This window comes from Pipistrellus hanaki (genome assembly GCF_964339955.1).
Source record: "Pipistrellus hanaki genome assembly, chromosome: 19".
In the NCBI taxonomy this organism is placed as follows: domain Eukaryota; kingdom Metazoa; phylum Chordata; class Mammalia; order Chiroptera; family Vespertilionidae; genus Pipistrellus; species Pipistrellus hanaki.
The window spans coordinates 2,988,301-3,014,536 of record NC_140521.1 but is presented as its reverse complement, the minus strand read 5'-3'; the positions used below and the strand labels follow the sequence as shown (position 1 = coordinate 3,014,536).

Sequence of the window (26,236 nt, the reverse complement as noted above, 5' to 3'; positions counted from 1 at the left end):
TCCACTGAACCAAACTAACTAGGGCAAGAAATTTCTTTTGTTATGAAAGCATGTATGTCAAGAGGTGAATGGTAAAACAAATGGCCAAATCTTTTAGCTACTAAGAAGGAGAGTGGTAATACATATTACTGATTTCCTAGAAACCAAAGGTAGACATTTGTTTAAATAATCACCATATAAAATTACCTACCACCTCTTCCATGGTAAAGATAATTTCCCTTTTAAAAGAGTGCAGGGAAGTCTTGATTATGATTTTATGTGAATATGACGTATACTGAAGAATCCCATGAGCTAAATGGCTATCTCTGGTTACCTATTTCAAATTGGTTAAATCCTGGTAGACAAAACTGAAGGTTATTCGGAACTGAAACAGGAACAAGTGTATTTACTTAACAATGTTTGCTTTAGGAATTCACACTGCCTCCGATAGCTCAATTACTGGGGATTATTTTCCAGTATTGAGTGCTTACTATGTGAGAGGCAGTATGCAAATATATTACAGTCATACTTCTTCCTGGAAACTACTCCAGTGTGAAGTGGATTGGGGATGAAAATTCTTGGGAAAAAGAAAACGTTGGAATTGGAAAGTAATTTGTCCAACTTGTTCATTCATTCCTTAATTCAACAAATATTTATTGTGTACGTACCTAGCTGTGCGCCAAACTTAGGACTGTGGAGAGGAGAGGCGTAGACACTCATGGTCTAGAAGGGGACATACAAACGCTATACACAGGGTGAGGTACGGGATTATCAGGGAAGGCTTCCTTGGTGAGGTGACACATGGCTAGGTATTAAAGAAAGGACTCGGGAGAGTCAGGAAGAGGAGTGAAAAGCAAGGAAAGCAAAGTGTAAATACACGTGGATGAGAAGTAACTGGATAGTGACTGCAAAGGGAGGTGGGGGTGAGGGCATGGCTGGTCATGAAAGGCGTTGTACACCATTCTCGATTTTGATGAAAAGAAAATGGATGTAATAGGAGAATTTTAAGCAAGCTAGTGACATGAGCAGATTTTTCTATTAGCAATATTATTCCAGTGGTGGTGTGGAAAATATTTTTTAGTGTAGACAAGAAAAAAGCAGGAAGAATAGTCATTATCATAATCCATGTAAGAGTGAGGAGGAGATACCTCTGAGAGATAACCAGATGACAGAAAGGCCCTAGATTTTATACTAGAAAAGGTATAGAAATGTGTGCAAGCTTATCATAAATGAGCTAACTGACCTAGCATGTCCATGTGACTTGACTGAGGTCATTCAGCTAATAGCAGCAGAGCCATTATTCGATGTCAAGTCTCCTAATTCCAAATCCATTGTTCTCACTATTATAGCCTGTGGTCATTTAAAAATCAAATTTTAAAAACGCAGGTCATATTTAAAATACCTTAAGGGAACTTGCTTTAAAGAAATCTATTGTATATACGTTATATATATATAAAAAAAATACAACCTCTCCTCTAATTTACATTCTGAAAGAAGTCTCAAGAGTGTCCTGATGTGTAATTTATTTTTATTTGATTTTATAGTAAAAAGTTTTGGTCTTTTTAAAGATATTGTGATAGTGTGTCTGACTGAAAAGTATGCTGTTTTTTATGTGGTTACAGCAGCAGCACGAGCATTGAGAGCGGGACAAAGAGGGGCCACATTAAGAAAGCCAGCATCCTGCTACTCCGCAAACTGTACATGCTGATGCAGAACCTCGGCCCCCTTCCCAATGACGTTGTCCTCACTATGAAACTCCACTACTACAACGCAGGTGGGCCAGCCCTCTGCCAGATCCCCTCTGCAGTGCTGAAGTGACATCTCATGTGAAGAGAAGGGCTTTGCAGGCATCAGAAAACTGGCCAAAACCGGTTTGGTTCAGTGGATAGAGTGTCAGCCTGCGGACTGAAGGGTCCCGGGTTCGATTCCGGTCAAGAGCATGTACCTTGGTTGCGGGCACATCCCAGTGGGGGGTGTGCAAGAGGCAGCTGATCAATGATTCTCTCATCGATGTTTCTAACTCTCTATCCCTCTCTCTCCCTCTCTGTGAAAAATCAATAACATATATTATTAAAAAAAAAAAAAAAAGAAAAGAAAGAAAGAAAACTATGTCTGCTGCTACCCTGAAAGATGAGCCCAGTTTGTCCTGTGAGACTCAGTGTTCTCCACTCTCCATTCTGCAGTGACCCCGGATTATTACCAGCCCCCCGGCTTTAAACACGGGGTGAACTCGCACGTCGTGCTGTTCGAGGGGGAGCCCGTAAACCTGCAAGTGGGCGTCGTCTCGACCGGCTTCCACAACATGAAACTCAAGGTCATCACGGAAGCCGCCAGAGTGTCTGATCTGGAGGATAACCTCTTTCAGGAGAACAGCGTTTCCGAGGTCGCCCCTCAGGCTCCAGACGGCGATGAGGAAGAGGAGGGGAGCAGCAACCAAGTAAGGCTAAGCGATAGGGAGCCTCCAGGCTTCCGTTAAGCACAGTTAACACAGTTACTATACAGGTCATATCCTAGGACAGGGTCTCAGGGAGTGTGCCCGGTATAAGAGCCGGGTAGTTGTGTCCCAGTTTTTGTACCTGGCACATCCCATTAGACCCTAACCCGCACCCTCTCACAATCCGGGACCCCTTGGAGGATGTCCACGGGCCAGGCCGAGGGACTCCACTGGTAAACAAATCCATGCACTGGGCCTCTAGTTAGAAATAGTACTTCTCTGAACATTCTGCACATATTTTTTAGTGAAATATGTATACATTTCTGGTAAGAATATAATTGCTAGAAGTAGAATTACTGGGTCAAAGGATATGTGTACATTTTGCCGTTAATAGGTACTACAAAACGATTTCCAAAGTGGTTGTGCCAATTCACACTTCCATTAGCAATGTATGAGAGTTGTGGTTGCTCCACGTCCTCACCAACCCTTGGCATTTTCCATCTTTTTCATTTTAATCATTCTGGTGGGTAGTAGTATGTCATTGTGGTTTTAATGTGCATTTCCCTGCTGACTAGTGAATTGAGCTCCCTTTCATATGTTAATTGGCCATGTTGGATATCTTTTTTTGGCGAAGTGTCTTTTCAGGGTTTGTCATTTTTTCTATTGAGTTCTATTGGGTTGTCTTGCATTCTTATTGATTTTAGGAGTCTGCTTATACATATCTATATATATAAAAGCCTAATGTGCTAAGTGTCTGACCATTGACTGTTCAACTGTTCACTACGATGCACACTGACCACCAGAGGGCAGACTCTCTTACCAATAGGTTAGCTTGCTGCTGGGGTCTGGCCAATTGGAACTGGGTGAGATAGGCCAGACATGCCCTGGAGCCAACCTCCTGTGATCCCTCTCCAGCCTCTAAAATATTTCTTCTAATTGATTTCCTTTTAGTGTGTACGAATCCATGCACCAGGCCTCTAGTGTGTGTGTGTGTGTGTGTGTGTGTGTGTGTATTAATAAACTCTTTCAGGTTTTGTTAATCTGGAAATTTTTATTTTATCTTTGTTTTTTAAAGATAGCTTTGTTCTCCCTGGCCAGTTTGACTCAATGGATAGAGTGTCAGCCTTTAGACTGAAGGGTCCTGGGTTCAGTTTTGATCAAGGGCACCTGTCTTGGTTGCAGGCTCCATCCCTGGTCAGAGTGCATTTGGGAGGCACCAATTGATATGTTTCTCCACTTCTCTTCTACTCTCTCTAAAAGTCAATGAAAAAAGAAATCCTTGGGTGATGATTAACAACAACAATAAAAATTGAAGATAGATTTGCTTGATACAGGATTCTTATTTGACAGTTTTTTCTTGAACACTTTGAATATGTTACTCTACTGCCTAATTGGTCTCCATTATTTCTGCTGAGAAGTAACTATTATTCTTATAGGGTTCCCTTGTAAGTGATGAGTTGTTTTCTCTTGTTGCTTTTAAGATTTTCATCTTGTCTTTGCCTTTTATCATTTTTACTATGTTGTGTCTGTTTGTGGATCTTTTTGTATTTATCTTACTTGTAGTTCATTGAGCTTCCTGGATGTAAAGGTTAATGTTTTCAATAAATTTGGGATGGTTTTAGTCCTTGTTTATTTAAATATTTTTTCTCACCTTTCTCTCCTTCTCGTTCTTTCATTATGTGCATGTTGGTGTGTTCCCCATTTCTGTGAGGGTCTTGTCATTTTTCTTCATTCTCTTTCTCTCTGGTTTTTGGATTGCATAACCTCTGTTAATCTGTCTTCAAATTTGCTAATCTTTCTTCTGTCAATTCAAATCTACTGCTGAAGCTCTCTAGTAAAATTTTTATTTCAGTTATTGCATCTTTAGTTCCAGAATTTCCACTTGGTACTTTTTCTTGAGAGAGAGATCCACTTGGTACTTTTTATAATTTGCATATCTTTATTGGTATTCTCTATTGTGTGTGACATTGTCATACCTTCGTTTCTTTAAAGATGATTTTCCTTAAATCTTTGGTCATGTGTATGATGTATACTTTGAAGCCTTTGTGTGTTAACTTTGATATCTGGTTGTTCTCACAGACATTTTGTGTTATCTGTTTATTTTTATAGTGTATGGGTCATATCTTCCTATTTCTTTGCATGTCTTATAATATTTTGTTGGAAACTTGACATTTTACATCATATATTATAGCAACTATGGTTATGGTTCTTCTCTCACTGCTCGGGCTTGTTATTGTTAATATTTATTTATTTATTTTTATTTTTAATTTTTATTTTTTAAAATATATTTTATTGATTTTTCACAGAGAGGAAAGGAGAGAGATAGAGAGTTAGAAACATCAATGGGAGAGAATCATTGATCAGCTGCCTCTTGCACACCCCCTACTGGGAATGTGCCCGCAACCCAGGTACAATACATGCCCTTGACCGGAATCGAACCCGGGACCTTTCAGTCCACAGGCTGACGCTCTATCCACTGAGCCAAACCGGTTTTGGCTATTGTTAATATTTATTTATTTGTTTAGTGAGAGGTTGATTATTTTAGTGAAATCTACTTTCCCCCTGTAGTATTAAGCCTCTGAAGTTGCTACTCAGGTAGTGCAGCCTTGAATATGCACACAGTCATTTTGGGATGATGATGATTTTATCAGGGCTTTCTTTGTCTTCTTTCCATGACCACACCCAGCTGTTAAACTAATTGCTGGTGATTGTTTTCAAAAGTGTCCCAGGCATGAATTTCTCTAGAGACTAGTCCAATCAAATTTGTGCTCCTTGAAGGGATGGTTCCTTAAGTTGGCGTTTGAGATTTGTTCTGTCCTCACGAGGGTTCCTCCCAGCTGCTTCAATTCCTGATCATCTCTTGCAAACTGGCCAAGCTATAGTTTAGCCCATATGTATCTCCAATGAATCTACCAATAACCTCTCAACATTTTCAATACAACCTTCACTGTGTTTGAGAGTGCCCTTTGCCTTGAATTTCTTTCATGCTCTGTTGCAAATAAGTCACTTTCCTTGGGGAGAGTTTCGGAGTGATCTCTTTGATGTTCCACTTCTACCTCCTGGTAAAATCTCTAAGCTATAGCCCCAGAACTGGGGATGGGAACAGTGGCAAGCATCTCTCAGTAAAATTTCTGATTGAGGAACTGAGTATTAGCTATTGAGGAACATTAGCTTCCGGACTTTTCTGCTTGATACTCCCAGCATGGAACCACTCACTGTCTTATAAACCAGGGAAAGAGTGATTGGTGTCTTTGTACTCTCAGAGGTACTTCACCCAAAGTAGAGCATTAGTCTTATCTTGGGGCTGGGTAGAAGATGGAAACCCGTAATTCCGGCCATATGACGTAGAATTTATCCTCGGCAATAGATAGGTAGGGCCAGCATGAGAAATGCTCACGTCTGTCCCTCTCATAAATATAGGCTTCTTAATGTGAGTTGGGGGAGAGGGAGTTGGGAGTTCCTGGCTACACCAGTCTGGAGTTGAGTGGAGTGGAATCTCACAGAGCCTGGAGAATGGAGGGAGTGATTTTGGTCCAAATACTACAAATTTTTGTTGTTCTTGCCAAATTTTTGTAATTTTTTTTTTTTTTTTTTTTTTTGCATAGAGCTTTCCTCATTTGCTGTATTTCCTTAAGATCATTTCAGAGACTTTATGTTTTTAAAAATAATTTTCACCAGTTTTTTTCTGGGAAACAGGTCTATGAAACTCAGACTGATGTGCTGTCAGTTTATCTTTTATACAACATTCTTACAAAGCAAAACTATAGGGAAAGAAAATAGATCAGTAGGTTTCAGGGCTGAGTGTGAGGTTTCACTAAAAGGGGCATAGTGGAGTTTTGGGGGTTGATGAAATATATGTGTGTGTGTGTGTGTGTGTACATTTGTCAAAACTGTATACTAAAAATTAGGATTATTTTTTTACTGTGTGTAAGTTATACTTAAATGGGATAAGGCTGTGCTCAGGGATTTAAATAAAAACATGAATGAATAGAATAATGAGATAAATGGGAAGTGTTAAAAATAGGGGGCGGGAGGGGAGGCAAACAGACTATAAAGCTTAACATACTATATCTGAAATTTTAAAGTATTAAAATTTATCTGCTGCTAATCCCATCTAAAGTATTTAGATGGGATTAGCAGCAGATTAGAAGCTATAAAAATAGATCACTGAACTTGTAGAGCAATAGAAAATATCCAAATTGAACTATCAATAATTTTGGTATTATTACCCTAATAAAACAATCCAAAAACTACCAAATACATATTCTTTTCAAATGTTTGTACAACACTCACCAAGTTAGACCATATTCTGGTCATAAAACAAGTTCCAGTAAATCTGAAACCAAAAGGAATATCAGTAAAATTGGTCAACCTCTAACTAGACTGGTTGAGAAATTAAGAGAGAAGACACAATTGCCAATATCAGGCATGAGAAGTAGGATATTGACACAAATTCCACAGACATTAAGAACAAAATAAAGGACTAGAGTGAAAACTGTATTCTGGTAAGTTTGACAACTTAGTTGAAATGACACTTTCCTTGAAAGACAAAAATTAGCAAACTGACATAAATAAATAAATAAATGAACTGAATGAATCTTTAAAAGTCATAAAAAAAAGAACACACCTGTATGATTTCATTTACATGAAAATCTAGAAGCAAAACTAATCTAAAATGATAAGAAACAAATCGGTGTTGGGATGGGGTGGGGATTTACTGCAGAGACACAAGGAAACTTCGGGATGCTGCAATGTTGTCTGTCTTGATTGTGGTGATTACAAGTATATACAGGATGTCCCCCAAAATGTATGCACATGCTAATAGCTGATAGCTCTTACATTTTGAAAACAAAATGTATTTTAATAAACACTGCCTTTATAATTACTCAAAATATATATATACATTTTGGAAGGGCACCCTGTAGATATTTATGAAAGCTTATAGAAGTGTACACTTCAAATAGATGCAATAGTATGTAAATTTTGCCTCATTACAGTTGTATTTCAAAAAGCAGTGACCCACAGTGTTCATGATTGAAGCCCTATGTCTAATTGTCCCAAATTGGAAATAACCTAAGTGTCACTCAGTGAAGGGTCAGTTGAGTATATTTTTGTAGACCAATAACATGAAGTGCCGTGGAGCCATTCAGAATATATTAGCGATTCCCGGCGGGTGTGGCTCAGTTAGTTGAGGTTGTCTTGGGCACCAGAGGGCACATACCCAGGTTGTAGTTGTGACCTCCGATCAGGGTGTATGCAAGAGACACCACTGTTTTTCTCTCGCATTGATGTTTCTCTCTCAAATCAATAAAAATATTTTTGTAAAAAAAGGATATATTAGAGAAATAAAGTTAGTGCTATTGAGAAAATATCTATACTTATTTGGCAAATGAGGATACAATAAAATAACCACCTAATAGCCTCCCAGTTTATAATTTGGGTTATGTCAATAACTTGTGCTTGCATTTTTATAACTATATAATTCTGTCTAGAGCTGTGTTATGTAGTAAGCCATACTTGATTTTCCTTTCTTGCATAAGTTTTTGTTTTCCCGGTGGTTAATAATTGTTTTCATTTTCTTAGTTTTCTCTATACGTATTCCTAATTCAACTTCAAATATTCTGCTGATTATCTAGACTTGAACTGTCCAAATGGTATTCACTAACCACATGTGGTTAAAATTCAAATTAATTTTACTTAGGTAGAATTATAAGTTTAGTTCCTTGGTCATACCAGCCACTTTTTAAGTGCTCTGACTAGTGACTGTGGTGGACAGTGCAGATAAAATGTGTTATCGTCACAGGAAGTTCTACTGGACATTGCTGGTCTAAGTCTTCCCTGAGATGCTCAGAAGCGATAATTTCATCCTCACCGAGAAATCCAGCCTGGAGCTTTTCACTTCTGACCGAATCTGCGTGATTGCTCTCTCTGCCTGGTGCCTGGAATCTCCCTTCACCAATTTCCAGGGAATTCTTTGCCTCTCCCTGTGGTAGATCTCTCACTTCCTATTCTTGATTTGCCCTCTCATTTCCATGCAATCCTCTGGTAACTTCCCGAGAGGGTCCTTCCATTCTCAGGGCTTCAGGCATCACACATGGTGTTAGCTCCCAGCTGTCAGATGTCCAGTCCGGTATGCTCATCTTTTTACTCACCATCGCCCTCCACCTTTCACGCCCAGAACAAGTTTCTCTGCCCAGTTCCTCTCAGCATCACCTTTATCTTTTCAATGTCAAGTTGAGAATCCTGGTAGCACTCTCCTTATTTAGTCAGGTACCACAGTTCCGCCAAGCCTTCCCCTTCCAGCCTGTTCTTTCTGCCAAAACTCGAGTCCAGGCCTTCATCCTCTCACATTTGAATCGTTGCCACTGCCTCAGGCTCTCCCCCCACCTCCTGCTCTCTCCCGCATACCACTGCCATCTGATTGTCTTTAATATAACTTTCGTCAGATCACTTCCCTAATTAAAGTGTCTCATGACTCCTACTTCCTACTGCATCAAGTCTAAACACCTCTGACTGACTTTCAGGTGGCTCATGATCTGGCTCCGTGTTACCTGCCTTATTTCCCACTCTTACTCAACACGTTCCCCTTCCTTGTTACGTCAGTTCTTTTACTGTCACGAGAACAAGCCAAGCTAATTTCTGCCTGCATCTTCACAAACACACTGCTCTTGCTTCTTTCATTGGCGCCAAATCACACCTGTCTTGCAAGAGAATTGCCTGTGCTTGCTGTGTCCACTCTCCTGCTTTCTGTCCTCTTTATCCTACTTTAATTGGGTGTCCATCCATACCACTCCACTGTCTGACACCCAATTCTCAGGATTTTCCCATCAGCAGTCACTCCCTCAGTCTTCGCAGTCTCAGTAAATGACACCATCATTTACCCACCTCCTGTGACTAACCCTCAGAGCCACTCTTAGTTCTGCTTCCTGGTTACCCACCTCCAGTCTGCCAGCAAGGCCAGGGAGCTCCCTGGGACAGTAGATTCCAATCGGACCACTTACTACTCTCTCACCGCTAGCCCTTAGCCCAGGTGAGCAATGCGGGCCACCGGCCTCCCTCTTTTCATGTTGCCCTCACAGTGTCTTTGACACAAAGCACTGAGTCCTCTTTTAAAGATATCGATCTGCTCATGTCTACTTGACTTCCATGGCTTCAGTGTCTACAACAGTTGTCTGTAGAATATGCATTATAACAACAGGAAAAAATAAGGAATTGTACAGTCTTTTAAAAAATAATAAGTTAGTTTGATCTTATTTTTCTTTGAAACACTAACTTACAGCTGCAAGCACAGCACAGTGATGTGCTTTTCTGAGCCAGTTGCTTGGCCAACTCCAGATCACCGCAGCCTGCGGGGCCCAGGAGTCTGGGCGTTCTACCGAACCACAGCCTGGGAGGCAGGGAGGTCTTTCTGACCACTGCTGCCAGCTGACCCTCAGGCTCCACCCACGCCTTCCCAGCTGTCCCAGTCATGGCCGTTTGGGCAGATGGGTCCGGGTTCGAGCTCATGCAGATTTACTTGTGAAATGTTTTTGGCCTCTCGTTTGGAGTAGTTCCTCATGCTTTCTCTGGCCTGCATGACCTTGACATGTATGTATAGAACGGGCCAGTTCTTTTGGAGAAGGTCAGTTTGGGCTTATCTGGTCTTTATGCATGGCTAACTTCAGGGTGTGCATCTTTTCAAGAATCCCACAGACGTGGTGCCCTCACTGCTTCCTGTCAGGTGACACATGACTGGACTGAGAACTGTCCGTTCCGGTGACTTTTATTTGGCTCACTTGATTAAGGTGGTTTCTGCCGGGCTTCTCTACTCTCCAGGTACTTTCTTCCCCTTTGTAATAAATAAGTAGTTGGTAGGGAAGTTCTTTGAAACTATGTAAATTAGCCTGATCTTTATTAAACTTCCCATTTATTCATTATTTAATTATGGGTGCCTATGTTATCCATTACTCATACTTATTTTGATGCTCTCACTGTCTCATAATTTGCTAGTGGGAGACCCTTCCAGCTGTTTTTTTTTTTTTTTTTTGTGTGTGTGTGTGTGTGTGTGTTTTTACATGCCCCACTTCCTTATACTTTGGCACAGCAAATTTGGCACAACTTTCTGCAGTCATTTCTCCAAGGTTTTTCAGTGGTTCCTTTTAGTCACCTCGATGTGGACTTTTGCAGTGGAGAGAGCTAGAGAATATATGTGTAAGCACACACACACACAACTACATTTATGTCTCTATATTACAGAATTCACACCTATATTGACAATTCTGAGTCAATTCTATAAAAATTATTCTAGTTTTCTCACTTGCATATTTGTAATTTCTCCCTCCGTGAGGAACCTAGCTCCTTATGCTTAGCGTATTTACTTAATCAGTCCCCTTAAGTGCAAGCAAACTCCCACCCTGCCACCTTCCCCACACACGTACAGGTATCCATCTCCGCCCTCCAGGGCGCTGGCTCTCCTACCCTGGACCCCTTCCCTCTCACACCCACTGCGAGTCACTGATGAGGCCTCCTCACGCCTTCAGCTCATCCTCAGGGCCAGGCCTGCTCTCCACACGGGCGCCCTTCTCACCTGCTCAGGCTCCGGCCCCCCTAACTCTGGCATTAGGACTAAGCTGCTCATCCAGGGAGGGAAGAGGAAGAAAGAAGGCCAGTATTTTATTTAGCAAAGACTTTCTAGTTAGTGGAGATTTGGCTCCACGTGGAGAAGGCTATAGCATTTCTGTTCCCTTCCCTTAAAAAGCACATGGGTCAGTCTGAAATAGCATTGTAATCCGGGAACTGGAAGCCAAATCAGACCCGAAAGAACCCAACTTAGGTCAACGTGGAAACGAACATCAGATAACAGATTCCTCACATTTTTTTCCATCTGCTGTTCAAATATTTTGGTATTTAGACAGCTTCAGAATCACTGTGAAGTGCTAATGATGATAAGTTTATGAAACTTGCGTTTTGAATATGGTGGTTTCTGATGCCTGAGGACCCTTGGATCCAAATTAATGATATCTTTTAAAACAGAGAGATGCAAATATTTTGCCATAAAAGCATTATTGTCCTTGAGTTAAACCACAAGATGTTGCAAGGCAGTGTCTACATCGAATTAATTGTTCTTTGAAACTTCAGAACTGAAACCTCTGCAAGATCGCCCTCGATAAGCATGTCCAGATTGAGGCTCTGATGAGGAGTCAGGATGTTGCTATCAGAGAGACAACTCCTGGAGCTGACAGCTTTCCCAGGACGAAAATACCTCCAAACCCTACAAAGATAGCAAATCCTATAAAGATAGAAGCCAACCCTTCCAAGAAGCAGCTTTCTCAGTCCTACTCTGCCTGCAGATTTCCTCTGAGAAAGCCACACGAGGCTTTCTTCCGAATCCAGATGCGATGTGGCTGGCCCTTTGTTTCATTCTGAGCCAGAGCATCCCCAAACTCCCACCGCATTCCTGGGAAGCCCTGAATGCTATCGAGTGCTCTGGCCACGGCTCATTCCTCGCGGGAGTGGAGCACTCTCTGTCTGTTCCTTCTGGAGACCCGGACAGGGAACATCCCTCCATGGCCCCCCGACCAGGTGGGTCAGATAAGCTGCACAGTCCACTTGCGAGGCAGCTAACAACACGCCTTTGTGGGCATGTGAGCGCACTTCGCAAGTCTGTGCATGACCTCATGGGCCAGGGAGAGCGGTCTCACGTTGTGGACCGAGCCTAAATATTAATACTGCTTCATATTTATGTAGTGTCTTTTTTCCAAGGAGCTCCAGCCTCCACAGACATTACGTCATGAATCCTCAAAGCAGTGCTGTTCGGTGCATGGCACACATTGCCCCCTCCCTGTTTTTCTGTGATGGAAACTGGACAGCCAGCGATGGAACCCGGCCCCCCTGTTCTCAGTCTCCACACCACACCGTGAAAAAACCCAAAAAACCCAGCTGGACGAGTTTTCAGGCTTACTCGTTGCTTCTTGGGTGGGATCTGAGAGGGTGTTGCAGTTTGTCGGCATTCCCATTTTCAGTGGCTCTGGGTTCCACACTCTTTCCCTTCGTTTTAAGTTAAGCATTTTCAAGCATATCTAGCTCATCTTCTGCTATTGCACTTACAGGAACTAGACATTCATAGCTGATAGTTGAAGTTGAAGACTTCATTACTGGATATATAATCTCACTTATCACTCAGATCCCTTATACTTTATCTTAATCTTCACCCAAGGATGTGTTTTCATTGATTTTAGAGAGAGGAAGGGAGAGAAGGAGAAAGAGAAACGTTAGTGTGAGAGAGAAACCGATTGGTTGCCTCTCATACATGCCCCAACTGGGGGTCAAACCCACAACCCGGGCATGCGCCCTGACGGGGAATGAGCCAGCAGCCTTTTGGTGTGAGGATGATGCTCCAGCTAACTGAGTCACCAGCCAGGGCTCCGTTATACTTCCTATAAACCAAGATAAATTAGATCTTTTAAAATCCCCATACCAGCTCAGAGCACATTTCACTCAGAGCAACCATATATTCAATTTCTATTGGGTGATTAGCATGTACCATATATTGTGCCAAACATTTCCACATATATTACCTTATTTTACATATGTAATATTTCATGAGAACCCTGAGATTGAGTCTAATGTGTAGGGCAAGGGGGAAAAAAGACACTAATAGAAATATGGCCTCAGCTGTTATAATAAAAAGAAAGAGCTCAATTAATTTTAATTCCCTTAGTGGAAATCCCCAGTGTAAATATTTCCACAAAAAGGGAAAATGTGGGTAAATTCTAAAACCACCAGGAATGAGCTCAGTACCCACCCCCCACACACACCCAAAACTTAAAAGATTGATTCCCGTAGACGCAACAGTTAATTCAAAGCGGAGAAGAGAACAAAGCACAGCCCTATCTACCGATGACTAATATTTCTTGATCTCACTTGGTTAGACACTTCCTAATGAGGAATATTAGAACCAGAAGTTACAAACTACAGTGGCATCATTTGAAACACAAGATCAGTTTCATGTCTCACGTCTCATTTTTAGATTCTTTTATTTCTGCTGGATTGCTGAATTCGATAATGGCAGTGAAAAGAGATACTTTCTGAGGGTGGAGGAGAGGGGGAGGAAGGAGATCCGAAAAACTCTTCTAAAACAAAGAGAAACTTTCAACTTTTCATCATCACACTCTGAAAGGCCCGGGGTAGAACGTGCCAGAGGCCCTGCGACAAGAGTTCTAGTCTCCTCGGCTCTCCGGCCCACCCTGGTTTGAACTGGCCCCGCGTCTCTAAATAAATAGTGTTTAATTTGAAACTGGGCAGCCCTACCCATCATGGAAAATCTTTATAGTTTGGAAAACATGTACAGTGTGTCATACGTTAGGTATATAATCTGGTCATATTCTGTAGCATAGCTACGCTGCAGTGTGTACTCAACAACCTTGGGTCTTTAAGAAAACATATCCATAAAGCTCTAAATGTTTGTTTTCTCCTGTCATAGGAAATATTAGCCAAAGGGAGCAGCCTGCATCCCAAGTAAGAGCTTAATGAGGGGAAACTTCGAAAGCGGTGTGAGTGCCCAGCGGTGCTGCCATGCGGGTTGTATGGTTGCGGACGGCACCATTTCCCAGTCAGGGATGCCGGAAACAGGCAGCCATGGGAGTGGCGCCCCCTGGAGGCGAGCAGTGCCTGGCAGCCCTGATTTTATTTTATTTAAAAAATATGTATTTTATTGATTTTTTACAGAGAGGAAGGGAGAGGGAGAGAGAGCTAGAAACATCGATGAGAGAGATACATCCACCAGCTGCCTCTTGCACACCCCCTACTGGGGATGTGCCCGTAACCCAGGTACATGCCCCCGATTGGAATCGAACCCAGGACCCTTCAGTCCATAGGCCGACGCTCTATCCACTGAGCCAAACCGGTTTTGTCTGGCAGCCCTGATTTTAACTAATTCGGAAGGTTTTTGAAAATGCTCTCATTTTTTCTCTGATTCACAATTCACCAATTGTGACCTGCAGTAGGACTTCGATTCTTATTCTTGTGTGTGTGTGTGTGTGTGTGTGTACAGTGTGTGTGTGTGCACGCGCAGTGTGTGTGTGTGCACAATGTGTGTGTGCACAGTGTGTGTGTGTGCACACAGTGTGTGTGTGTGCACACAGTGTGTGTGTGTGTGTGTGTGTGCACAGTGTGTGTGTGTGTGTGTGCACAGTGTGCGTGTGTGTGTGTGTACAGTCGTTAGTTTTTCCTCTCCATGTTGGTTCCAAAAGACTTCCCTCTGCCGGAGCGTGGCACGCTGGCCTGGCACCCGCCCAGCCTGAGGCTTTCCTGAGTCAGGGAAAACGTGTGCAGTTGGAGAAGAAGCTGGTCAGACGTGTTCCACCAGCCCCGGGCTTATGGCGAAGCCCCTCCCTGCGTGCTCCTCTTCCTCTGCATTCCTGCATTCCTGGGCTGGAAGCTAGGAGGGTGCTGTTTACACATCTGTGCTCTCACTCCCTGACACTGCTGCCCGGCCCTCCGGGACCTCCTGCGGCCCATCCCGCGGCCCTAGCACTGACCTGGCTCTGCTTCCTCCTTCCACGCCTCGATTGTCCCTCCTTTCCTTTCGTCCTGAGGAAAGCACGTGGTCTCCAGATGGGGAGGGGGGGGGGCATGGGGAGAAAGCCCACCTCCATAGAATGAGACCCGGAGTGACCCCGCGGCTAGTGTCACTTGGTCAAAACCTCCACCTCCTCATTCATTCTGACTGTGGCCAGGCCTGCTTCTGCTTGATTTTTATTTACTTATTTACAGAGAGTGGAAGGGAAGAGGAGAGACAGAGAAATGTTGATATGACAGACACTCATCCATTGGCTGCCTCTTGAGTCAGGGCTGGGGATTGAGCCTGCAACCCTTGGGCTGATGCTCTATCCACTGAGCCAACTGGCTAGGGCCCTGCTTCGCTTTAGTAAAACAATTGGAAGAGATGATGTGGTGACTTTTCTAGCAGTTTCAGTTTTTAGTGGTCGCGTTGATTTTAAAATGAAAGAGACTGGCAATAGTGGTTGCTTTCTGGGGGAAATCTCGCTGTACCTTTATTTTACCTGTTGCATCTCATTCCGTGGGCCTATATCAGTAATTGAAATAAATGGGAAATGGAAGCAGGCCATGAAATAGACATGAACTAAATTGGTGCCATAGAAAATTCTGTGGATTACAGGAAATGATTCAAATATATTAAAAGTAATAGTGATCAGAAAGAGAGGTATGCTCATCTTCATTTTGTTTTAGAAACTGAAGATGTTTCAGTGTCTGCTGGGAAAGGAAAATAAAAATTTAGTGTCTGCTCCTCATGTAAAACTTATCCTCCCTCTACACACCCAAAGACCTCTCGTTAGGGGGTTGTTTTGTTTCGTCTCTTTCTCCTCAAGTGAACTTCAGGCCGGTGGACAGTGCAGCTCTGACTTAGCGAGCGTGTCTGCTGCTCTGCCCGCCGAGCAAAGAACTATTCAGAGGCTGCGCGTTCCTCAGTGTCATCTGCTTTGCCCTCTTCTTCCTGCCCGCGAGAGTGGGCAGCTACGACCCGGGTGTGGCTAGCACACTGGCAGGCTCTTCCATCTCAGTCTGCCACCCAGAGTGGTCCCTCTCTTTGCATATTTGATGGTGCTCTCTCTAAAGTCATCTCTGTCCTTACAGTTATGCTGTGTTCCTTTCAACACCTGCTAAGTAATTGGTGGAGGCTCCGATTTGAGTAAATGACCTACATAGCGAGTCTCTGAGAAGCAGGCTCTCACATTTCCAATGCTGAAGCTCCTATCTGTTCATCTCTTTTTTGAAGAATCAGCAAACCTATGTCAAGTTCAGTACATCCACTAACATCATCATGCATTGCCCCAGGCTTCCTCCCGCATGCCGCAAACCGAGGACAGCGTTTTCGTTTGATAATTACTTCAAGTGTGTACTTGAGTACGTTTTTCTGTGTCTTATGTGTCTCCTGTTAGCTACCACTGAATTAATAGTGAATTACTCAGGCCTTTGAAACTAGGAAAGAAACACATTTTTCCATGGAAAAAAAATCTAATATTTTAAAATGTTTTATAATTGTGAAAGGTAAGCCAAATAAGCTTTAAGGTGTTTTTATATTCATTCATTACCTTTCAGTTTACAAATAAAAGTGGTTTCATAATAAAGCTTTCACCACATTGAAATAAAGGAAAATAAGGAGTTGAAGTAATAAGCATGTTGATGATAAACATATCAAGTAATAAAAGACAAAATTTTAACAAAATTAATAAGCAAATTAATGTGTAACTTTATATTTTTAATTATATAAGTTACACATGACTATATTATCATATTGGTAATTTTAAAATTACCAATAAATACATTTCATATCTTTGACACATTTAAAATGCGTGCACGCACACATGCATGCACACACTCACACAGCACACACTATGTGCTGTCCAATTTGATAGCCACTAGCTACATGTGGCTATTAAGAACGTGAAATGTGGCTAATTTGAGTTGAGATATGCTATAAATATAAAATATACACTGAATTGTGAAGACGTATTAAGAAAAAAATATAAACTATCTCGATAATTTGTATGTTGACTACATATTGAAATAATATTTTATATTAGATTAAACAATAATTACTGAAATTTAATTTTGTTTCTTTTCCCTTATAAAATATATTTGTAAGAAAATTTAAAATTATATATGTGGCTTGTAATTGTGTCTCACATTCTATTTCTGTTGGATAACACTTTGAACAGATAGTCCTGTTCAGACTGTGGCATCTCAGGAAATATGTTCCATCTTTTCTGTTGTGTGCCACTTTATTTTTATCTTTTTAACACTATTTGTTGAAAAGACTTTAGTTTCCCCATTGAGAGTGTTCTTGACACCCTGTTGACATGCGACCATATAAGTGAGGGATATTTCTGGGCTCACTATTCCAACTCTTGGTCTGAATGTCTGTCTTTACGCCAGGACACAGAAGTCTTGATTCCTGTAGCGTGTAGTAAATCAGGAAGAAAGCAGGAAGGGGGAGGCCTCCAATTTTGTTCTTTTTCAAAATTGTTTTGGAATTTCAGGGTCCCTTGAGATTTTATATGAATTTTAGAATGTATTTTTCTATTTTTGCAAAAATATGTCATTAGGATTCTAACAGTCATCGATCAGCTGCCTCTTGCACACCCCCTACTGGGGATGTGCCCGCAACCCACATATGCCCTTGACTGGAATCGAACCTGGGACCTTTCAGTCCGCAGACGGATGCTCTACCACTGAGCCAAACCGGTTTCGGCTCTAGTTTATTTCTATTATCACTTTGGTCCCTAGGAAACTTCATGTTTACTTGGAGTATAAGCAGATTGCCTCTGTAAAGCAGTTCTGTCCAGCTGAACTGCCTGTGATGATGAAAGTGCTCCATATCTGTGATGTGTAACATGTGCTAGTGAACACTTGAGTTGAGCATTCGCATGTGCTGTTGAACACTTGAAATGTGATTAATGCAGCTGAGGAACTGAACTTTAAATTGTATTTAATTTTGATTAATTTAAATTTAAATTTAAATGGTCACATATAGCTAATGGTTAGCATAATAGTGCAACTTTAGGATATATTAATAACTTAGCAATTGAACACTTTTGTAGGGGATAACAATAGGTAGTAAAAGAATTATTGATACCTGCTGTGTGGAAGACACTGCATACGGCATTGGAGAGTCTAAAGATCATAATATTAAATACAAAGGAATTCCTAAAGAATTTAAAACCCAGTCCCAGGTAAAGGACACATTGCTTAAAAAATATTTATGCTGCCAGAAAAACACAATTACAAAAATGTGCTGTGGGGATAAAAATAGAGATTGACCTTAAAGGAATTACTCAAAATCTAAAATGAGTAAGTAATAGGAGATTTTTGTTTTCTGAAATGTGGAAGAATAAAGGAGGAGGAACGGAAGGAGGTATGTTTGGGAAATGTGACTATATCAGTTTCCTAGGGCTTCTGTAACAGATCACTGCATGTTTGGTGGCTTAAACATTAGAAATTAATCTCTTACCGGAAGTCCACAGTCAATGTCCCTGGGCTGCAGTCAAGATGCAGACAGAGCCATGCTCCCTCTGGAGGCGCCAAGGGTTCTTTGCCTCTTCCAGCTCCAGGTGGCCCCTCGCATCCCTTGGCTTGTGGCCGCACCACCAGTCTCTGTCTTGGTGCTCACATTGAAAAACGGTGCCCATGTTCCAGCTGACCACAGCATCCAGTCTGGCTGGAATCTGGGAAACCTGAGGGGTGGGAATGATCAGTCATCAGTCCCTGAATGACTTGTGCATGTGTGATGTTGTACCAGGCGCTCTGTCTGCCCTATTCCATCTACTCATTTAAGAACTCTGAGTAGGCATTAGGGGCTGATGGAGGAATCTACAGTGACTATGCCTTTGACCTTTGATGACTGGGAAATGGTGATTAACACGTATTGAAAAGTCAAAGGAAAAACTGGTCACAAAGGGGGGAAAAAAGAATTTGGCTTTGGCTGTGTTTAGCGTGAGGTCCCAGTAGATTATGTTCAAAAAAGGTCAACCCCAGATGGAGAACCCTACATAGAGTTCTGATGGCCTCACTTCCAGTTTCCTACCTCTGTTTTCCCATCTGGTTGAAGAGGGAAGTTATGAGGAGCACTGAATTTGAAATCGGGAGGTGTGGGTTCAAAACTTCCGTTTACTAAATGTGGGACCTGGGCCTCAGTTTCCACATCTGTAAAAGGAAAAAAACCCATCCCTGCCTTTACACTGTTAGAAGCATCCAAATGTTTGTAAAAAGAAGAGCAAATTTTTAAAAATATATTTTTATTGATTTCAGAGAAGAAGGGAGAGGGAGCGAGAGAGAGAAACATCAGTGAGGAGAGGGAATCCTGGATTGGCTGCCTCCTGCACATCCCGCACTGGGGATCGAGCCCACAATCTCTCTTCCCTGGGCTTTCCTGTGTGACAGCCTGCTGGCCGTTTATCTTTCTTTGTTGGCTCGTCTTCCACCTAATCTCTCTGTTGGCGCTCCTTGGGCTATGTCCTGGCCCCTTTCCCTTCTCACGCTCTCATCTCTCAATGAGCGAGTCCTCCACACCCATGGCATTAATGAGCTCCACATCCTGATGACGCTCAGATTGACATCTCCAGCCCCGACCTCTCTCCCGAGCACTCACTTCCACACGCAGCTGCCTCTTCTCAGGCCACTGGGCTTCACGGTATTCCAAACCCAATAGGTTCAGAGCGCCCATGGTTTTCTACCCGAGGGAACGGAACCCCCATCTGTGAAGTTAGCTCAACCAGAAACTGGAGTCATTCTTGACATACCTGCCTCTCCTTCACCATCATATGCAATTGGCCAGTCTTCTAAATACTTCTCACTGCTGACTTTGTCTGCACTGCCACCCGAGTTATCCCTGACTGCTACACTGGCGTGACTCATCACTGCATCCGCTGATGCCTCCAGTACCTTTCTGCGCTGCTGGCATGTGCTCTTGGAACAGTCATTCACTCATTGAAAAATATATATTGAGCCCCTACTATGTGCATATCATCGGGCCGAGGCTGGTGTGGTCAGTGGGTTGGAGTGTCATCCCATACACGGAAAGGTTGTAGATTTGATTCCTGATCAGGGCACATACCTCAGTTGTGGGTTTGACCCCCAATTGGAGCATGTACAGGGGACAACTGGGGATCTTCCTTCTCTTTTCCTCTCTTTAAAAATCAGTGAAACAGCCAGAACCAGTTTGGCTCAGCAGTAGAGCATCGATCGGTCTGCGGACTGAAAGGTTCAATTCCGGTCAAGGGCATGTACCTTGGTTGTGGGCACATCCCTGGTAGGGGGTGTGCAAGAGGCAGCTGGTCCATGTTTCTCTCCCATTGACATTTCTAGCTCTCTATCTCTCTCCCTTCCTCTCTGTAAAAAATAAATAAAATATATATTTTTTTAAAAATCAATGAAACATATCCTCGGGTGAGGATTAAAAAAAGAGAGCATGGGGTTAGGAAAAATTTCTTTGAGGAAGTAATTTTTCATCTGCAATCTGAAGAATGACTAAGGAGTGAATTAGGCAGAGAGCGGGCAGGTGGCAGGAAAAGAGCATTTGAGGCAGAAGGAACATCGTGTGCAGAAATCTGAAATCAGGAAGGAGCCAGACGTGAGACACTGAGAGGTCAGAGGGCGAGGGGCAGAGTGCAAGAGCTGAGGCTGGGACTGCTGGGCACAGCCAGGCTCTGGGGAGAGGGGGGTAATGACTCTAATTGGGGGGATTCAGGGCGTCTTGGAGCCCCTCAAAGGGCCTGCTACCGTGAAATGTATAACAATTCCTTCCTTCATTCCCCTCTTTCTCTCTGTTTCTCCCTCTCTCTCTCTCTCTCTCTCTCTCTCTCTGAGCATTTTTCTGAGGAGAGAATGCATAGCTTTCATCAGTGTCTTGTCTTTTCTCTACCCCACCCCCCATATACCCCCAATATATTGTTATTGATTTCAGAGAAGAAAGGAGAGGGGGAGAGATACAGAACATCAATGATGAAAATTATTGATTAGCTGCCTCCTGCACACCCCCTACTGGGGATTGAGCCCTTGACCGGAATAGAATCTGGGACCCTTCAGCCTGAAGGCTGATCCTCTATCCACTGAGCCAAACCTGATAGGGCATCCTCAGGGTCTACAGGCAATCAGCGACCCCCTTCCTCTCTAGACGTGTAAAGAGTCTGACAGTGTGAAAGCACAGGTACTGACTCTGGATTTTATCCTACAAGCAGCGAGAGGCCATTGGAAGTTATCAAGCCCAAAATGGACAGATTGTAAAATCAACAGGGCAGGGATTCTTATCTCTTTGCCACTGATGTGCCCCAACCACCTAAAACAGTGCCATGCACAGCACTGGCACTCACTAAATAATTGCTGGATGAATGAATGTCTGTTATGGCCATTGAATTATATTGTACTGCATTAGACTGCGATCATGTGCTTTATGCTTCTTCCTTATAAGAGTCAGTTCTTGATAACGACTGTGTCTTATTCATCTTTATAACACTAGTGATATGATACCAGTGCCCAGCACAATGCCTGGCTTCCAATCAATTTCAAAATGCATTAATTAATTCAGCCAATAATTTAAGAGCGCCTACCAGATGCCAGGAACCTGGGAATAAAAAGATGACTAATATGGTCTCATTAACTTCCAGGATAAACAGTAATAAACATTCAAACCAGTTTTTAAAGCAAGCGAATAAAGAAATAAATGGGCTCATTTAAAAGAAAAGACAGCTTTCCAGGGCTTTTCAAAGACTGTTACCAAGTCAGCAAACCAGCCAGCTGTGCTTAAGGCAAAACCTGCTCTTTGGCTTCCCAAATGGAGACTATATTAGCAGGGAAGTATCCTACACCAGAAAGCATATTTTAGGGCTTTTTTCAGAAATATGTGTAGCTACTCCACTTCTGAGGCTCCATTGGTAAGTGGATCATAGAGGCCTCTGGTTAGTCTGTATACAAGGGACACTTGGAAAGCTCTCTGTTTAAAGTATCATATGACATGCATTATAAATCATTGGATGATCACCGATGTTAAATCCCCCAGATAGTCTGTCTAGCCTGCCTGATCGCTGGCCCTCAGCTTGCCTGCTGGCTTTGGCATCCAATGTGCACACTCAGTCGGTTGGAACGCACTTGGAAAATGTTGTATGGACAAATCTGTGGTTTATGTAGTTCATGCAGGTTGTTCATCTGTGTTAGGAAGAGTCCCTGACGGATCACATACTCACTTTTGAACCCACTGGTTTTCTGTCAATGATTGAAAGTTCCCAGGCCTCACTGGTCTCCTTGAGACCGAATACATTATTTAAAATATCACCGTTAACTCACCACAATGAAATTCTAGTTCTGAAACTTATAATACAACGCTGGCTTACTTTTGAGCAAAGAAGAAGAGAACAAAACCATTAAACCACCAGGCCTGCTTGTCATTTAAGGGTTTGTATGTCCCTTTTCTTTTCTCCTCAGTGTCCCCAGACTTGATAGAAATGAGGATCAGGTCACTGGAGTGAAAAGCACACCCAAGCAGCAGTTCTAGGAAAGCGGATCGTACCAAGACCTTTTCTGACAGCCGCGCTGTAACAAAGAAAGAAGTTGGGTTTTGGGTTTTGGATTTTTATGTTGCTATTTCCCTCCCTTTAGAGCAGACCGGTTTCACTTTTTACATATCTAAGCAAAGCATGTATTTGGTGAGCAGCTCTATTTATTTTCTCAGAGTTCTATTGTCAATGTCTTAGTTTAAGCCAAAGGGAATTTGTGGTTTCTGAGATCAGAATTTCAACTGCTTTGTAAAGCTAAAAGAAAAGTTAGTGATTATGTTAACCATTTGTAGACCCAATCTTTGGTTCTAAATGGTACTTAAATGTTTTATTGCCATTCCCACTATTTTGTAGTAATAATATAGCAATACTAATAACCTATATTTATAACAAAAGAAAAAAGGATGATGTTGGAACCTCTCGTAGATTCTGACAAGTCTTACTTAAAAATATTTATCTTGCCTTGGCCAGTGTTGCTAAGTGGTTAGTGTATTGGCCCCACTAACCAAAGGGTCATGGTCTGATTCCAGTCAAGGGCACGTACCTGGGCTGCAGGTTCCACGCCCTATTTGGCAACCAATTGATGTGGATCTCTTACATGATGTTTCTCTCCTCTTACTCTCTCCCCTCTCCCTTCCACTCTCTCTAAAATCAATGGATAAAAATATTCTCCAATGAGGATTAACAATAACAACAAAATATTAATACTTATTCTATTTTCCTACCAAAGAAAGAGCAGAGGACATGGAAAAACCTTTCCTCCCATCTAGTGGCTAGAAAATATAAAAAATATCCTCTGTGTGTTTCCCGGAACTCCCGGCATCGGAGATGGTCTGACAGGTTATAATACATCTAGTTGTTCATTCCATTAAGCAAAAATAAGTCCTAAAATCTTGACCAAGGCTGAGCCCAAGAGAGAACTGTATACCTATGATGACTCACTAATCAACTTCCCTTTAATCAGTGACTCTTCTCTTCAAGAAGGAAGGCCCGTGTCCTTCCCAGGTCCTTAGTCTGAAGCCTGAGAGGAGAGACACGCGGTATGTTTCCGCCACCTCAACGGGGACTGAGATGCTATCGCCTCTAAAGCGATCAGTGCCCTGCATCTGCCTGACCCTTCCCTGCTCCTTGCTGGCCTCACACCCTAACAACTCTCTCCTCAAGAGGTGGATGTGCCGCATCCACTACAGAGAGCCAAGCAGCTGTCCCTGACGGGCTGCCTCCAGGCCCGCGGCTGCTGAGACTGGGAGCCGCAGACTGCTGCTGGCAGCGGGGCCTCCGGGCAGGGCCAAACTGGCCCTCGGGAAGGCAGGTTTGGATCCGCTATGCAGCGCTCGGATTAGTGCTCGGTCTGCCTGCCTGGTGTGTCCTCGTGCAGATGGCAGGCCCTTTGCTGAATGTGCCTCTCTCTGGCGGTTCCCACAGGTCCCGAGAAGGAGCATTGAGCTCAGTCAGCAAAGTTCCGAGAGCGCCAGGAAGAGGAGGAAGGTCAGCGAGCCGCTGAGACGCATCTTCCTTGGAGAGGAAACAAGATGAGAAGACTCTGCTACGCTTATCCCCAAAGAATCTTGTTTTGCGACAAACTACATGAAGTGTCTTAGTAGTGAGTTCCTATCATCACCCTTTTCCTAATTTGTTGTTCAGCTTCCTTAGTTGATAAATTATTAGGTATGTGTGTTCACTGGGCCGCAGGGAAGCGGTCCGGGCTGCCCTGGGCTAGCCTTGCTTCCAGGGATTTAGCTGAGACGCCCTTCCTATTTACAAAGGAGCCAGCGCGGCTCCGGGAGGAGAAGCAGGCCGTTGTTCTCAAAGGAGAGAGGGTTTTCTTTGCATAATCAGACTCCCTGGTACTCAGACTGTGAAATGTTCCAACTTGTTGTAACCTGTGCCCTGGAATCCCTCTGGCTTTATTAGGATTCCCACCGAATGGCACAGATGAGTGCGGAGTGCTTGCCCAGGAGTGATTTCTGTGTTAATGCAGTCACGAGGTGGAACAGCTAAGTGTTGGACGATCAGGTTCTTCCCATCTGGCCCTGGGCCCGATCTGTGGGCCAGCCCGAGGCCGGGAAGAGGCTGGGGGGCCAGAGCCTGGCTCCCTCGTAAGGCCTGTGGTGAATGCCTCCCGGCAGCCCTCAGTTTACCTCCCAGCAGCCCTCAGTCTGTAACCTGCAGATGAGGTTGCTAGTTCCCTTTTTCTGGAAGAATTTTGATAGACAGAATGAACTATAAATGTTCAAGTGTTCTTTTTGTTATTCTCTAACATGGGATTTAGTTTAAATGGATAGAACCAATAACTGAAATGTATAGGTTAAATACATTTAAATAAATGCATTGGTTAAATTTGCTAGTTAAATAAAATAAAATAAAAAAGCAAGGTATTGCTTTCTTGCTTGGCTTTTCTTCTTTGCTTCGATCGATGTTTCTCCAAGCACAGAAAGAACGCCAGCTCTGGAGGGCTTCTGAAAATAGAGTTCACAAGGCCCGTCTCATTTCTACGGAAGCAAAGTCTCCAAGGATGGGGCCCCATGGGAACCCCCCGATTCTAAGGGACACAAAAGATTGAAGCCTGCAGCCCCTGAGCCAGACTAATCGGGGCATCGGGGCCAGAGGTGTGCTTTCTCCGGAAGAAGGCTGAGCTCTCCGAAGAGGAGAATCCGAGGGAGCGCCCCGTCACTCTGCCCTGTGCCGGCACGCATCCATCTCTGACTTCCAGGGACCGGGGTCTGGGACCGGGCTCACACCGGGCCTGCTGCGGGGAGCGTTCTCTCTCCCGCATGTCCCGTGTCCTCACGTAAGCTGGCCCTGCCGCTGGGAGGAGAGAGGGGAAGGTATTGTGTTTATTATATCCTGGATGGAACTGCAGCCTGAGTCACCACGATTGCCTCTGAGGGAGTCGTATGAGGAGATTAGCTGTCTACCAGAGGGATTAGGGTTATTGTGTGTCTCTCCGGAGGGCAGATCCGAGGCCGAACTCCTGCAGGCTGCAGAGGCCCGTTTGGCTCGGTGTGAGGAGGCGCTTTTCCAGGTTGTCAGGATCCTGAAACGGGCTGCTGCCCTGTGAGGTGTGAGTGTCCCTCCACACAAGTGTTTGAACACAGAGAAGCTTCACGAAGACTCCAGCAGCCTCTGACTCCAAAGCAGTCATCCTATGGAATAGTCAGCCTGGGCTTGGAGGAACCCTTTTGCTTAAAAAGAGAATTTAGCTGTGTTTACACATTTCATCAGCGTAGCCTAAGGCTGGCAGATCCTTTAAGTCAAAGTCTAGAATCTGAATCTCTCCAGAAAATGCGTAGAGGGATTTTAGTGCTGTCCATGCCCAGCGGTGGGAAGCGTGTGTCTCCTGCAGGGAGTGAGGCAACAGAGAGGAGTTGCTGGGCTCTGTCCTTGGCGGGGACACAGGGAAGGAGATCTGTAATCGGGACCTGAGAACCGCGAACATGTGAGCCAGCTGATTTTACCTAGCAGAGCTAATGTATGCAGCCCGCTATCAAGATGGGAAGGTGTTCAGTTTTATTTACTGAACTATTTACCACAAGGGTAAACACCTCTCCTCTCGCCTATTCATTTCTGCCCTGCAGAGGAAAAAAATGAGTAAACGCAAGCTCATCAAGAAGCTGGAATTTTGGTGACAAGAGTGGCATCTGGGACCCTGAGCCGGGGACCCTGAGCTGTCCCCCACTAACATCCCCTGGCCCCGGCTGTGCGTGGCTCCTGGGTGTGATCGCCAAGATGAGGTGACGGCGGCCTAGAAACTGGGGCGCTGATCGATGAAACA

The 26,236-nt window shown here is 43.5% G+C and overlaps 1 protein-coding gene and 1 long non-coding RNA gene across 7 annotated transcripts in view; one reads left to right on the top strand and one right to left on the bottom strand.

Annotated features, from left to right (window-relative positions):
- LOC311613536 overlaps window positions 1-19,072 on the bottom strand; it is a 57,604-nt gene extending 38,532 nt beyond the window's left edge. The window contains exons 1-2 of the long non-coding RNA XR_014793469.1: window positions 18,999-19,072; window positions 18,426-18,648 (exon numbers count right to left, since the gene is read on the bottom strand). This is a non-coding gene — a long non-coding RNA (uncharacterized lncRNA). The remainder of the gene's footprint in view (window positions 1-18,425; window positions 18,649-18,998) is intronic.
- Window positions 1-24,845, top strand: part of HORMAD2 (HORMA domain containing 2) — a 42,139-nt gene extending 17,294 nt beyond the window's left edge. For all 6 annotated transcript variants that reach the window (XM_084867526.1, XM_084867525.1, XM_084867527.1 and 3 more), the window contains 3 exons: window positions 1,602-1,753; window positions 2,163-2,416; window positions 23,887-24,845. In XM_084867526.1, the coding sequence (XP_084723652.1) occupies window positions 1,602-1,753; window positions 2,163-2,416; window positions 23,887-23,997 (517 nt within the window). In that variant the 3' untranslated portion in view covers window positions 23,998-24,845. The remainder of the gene's footprint in view (window positions 1-1,601; window positions 1,754-2,162; window positions 2,417-23,886) is intronic.
- The last annotated feature ends 1,391 nt before the right edge of the window (window positions 24,846-26,236 follow it).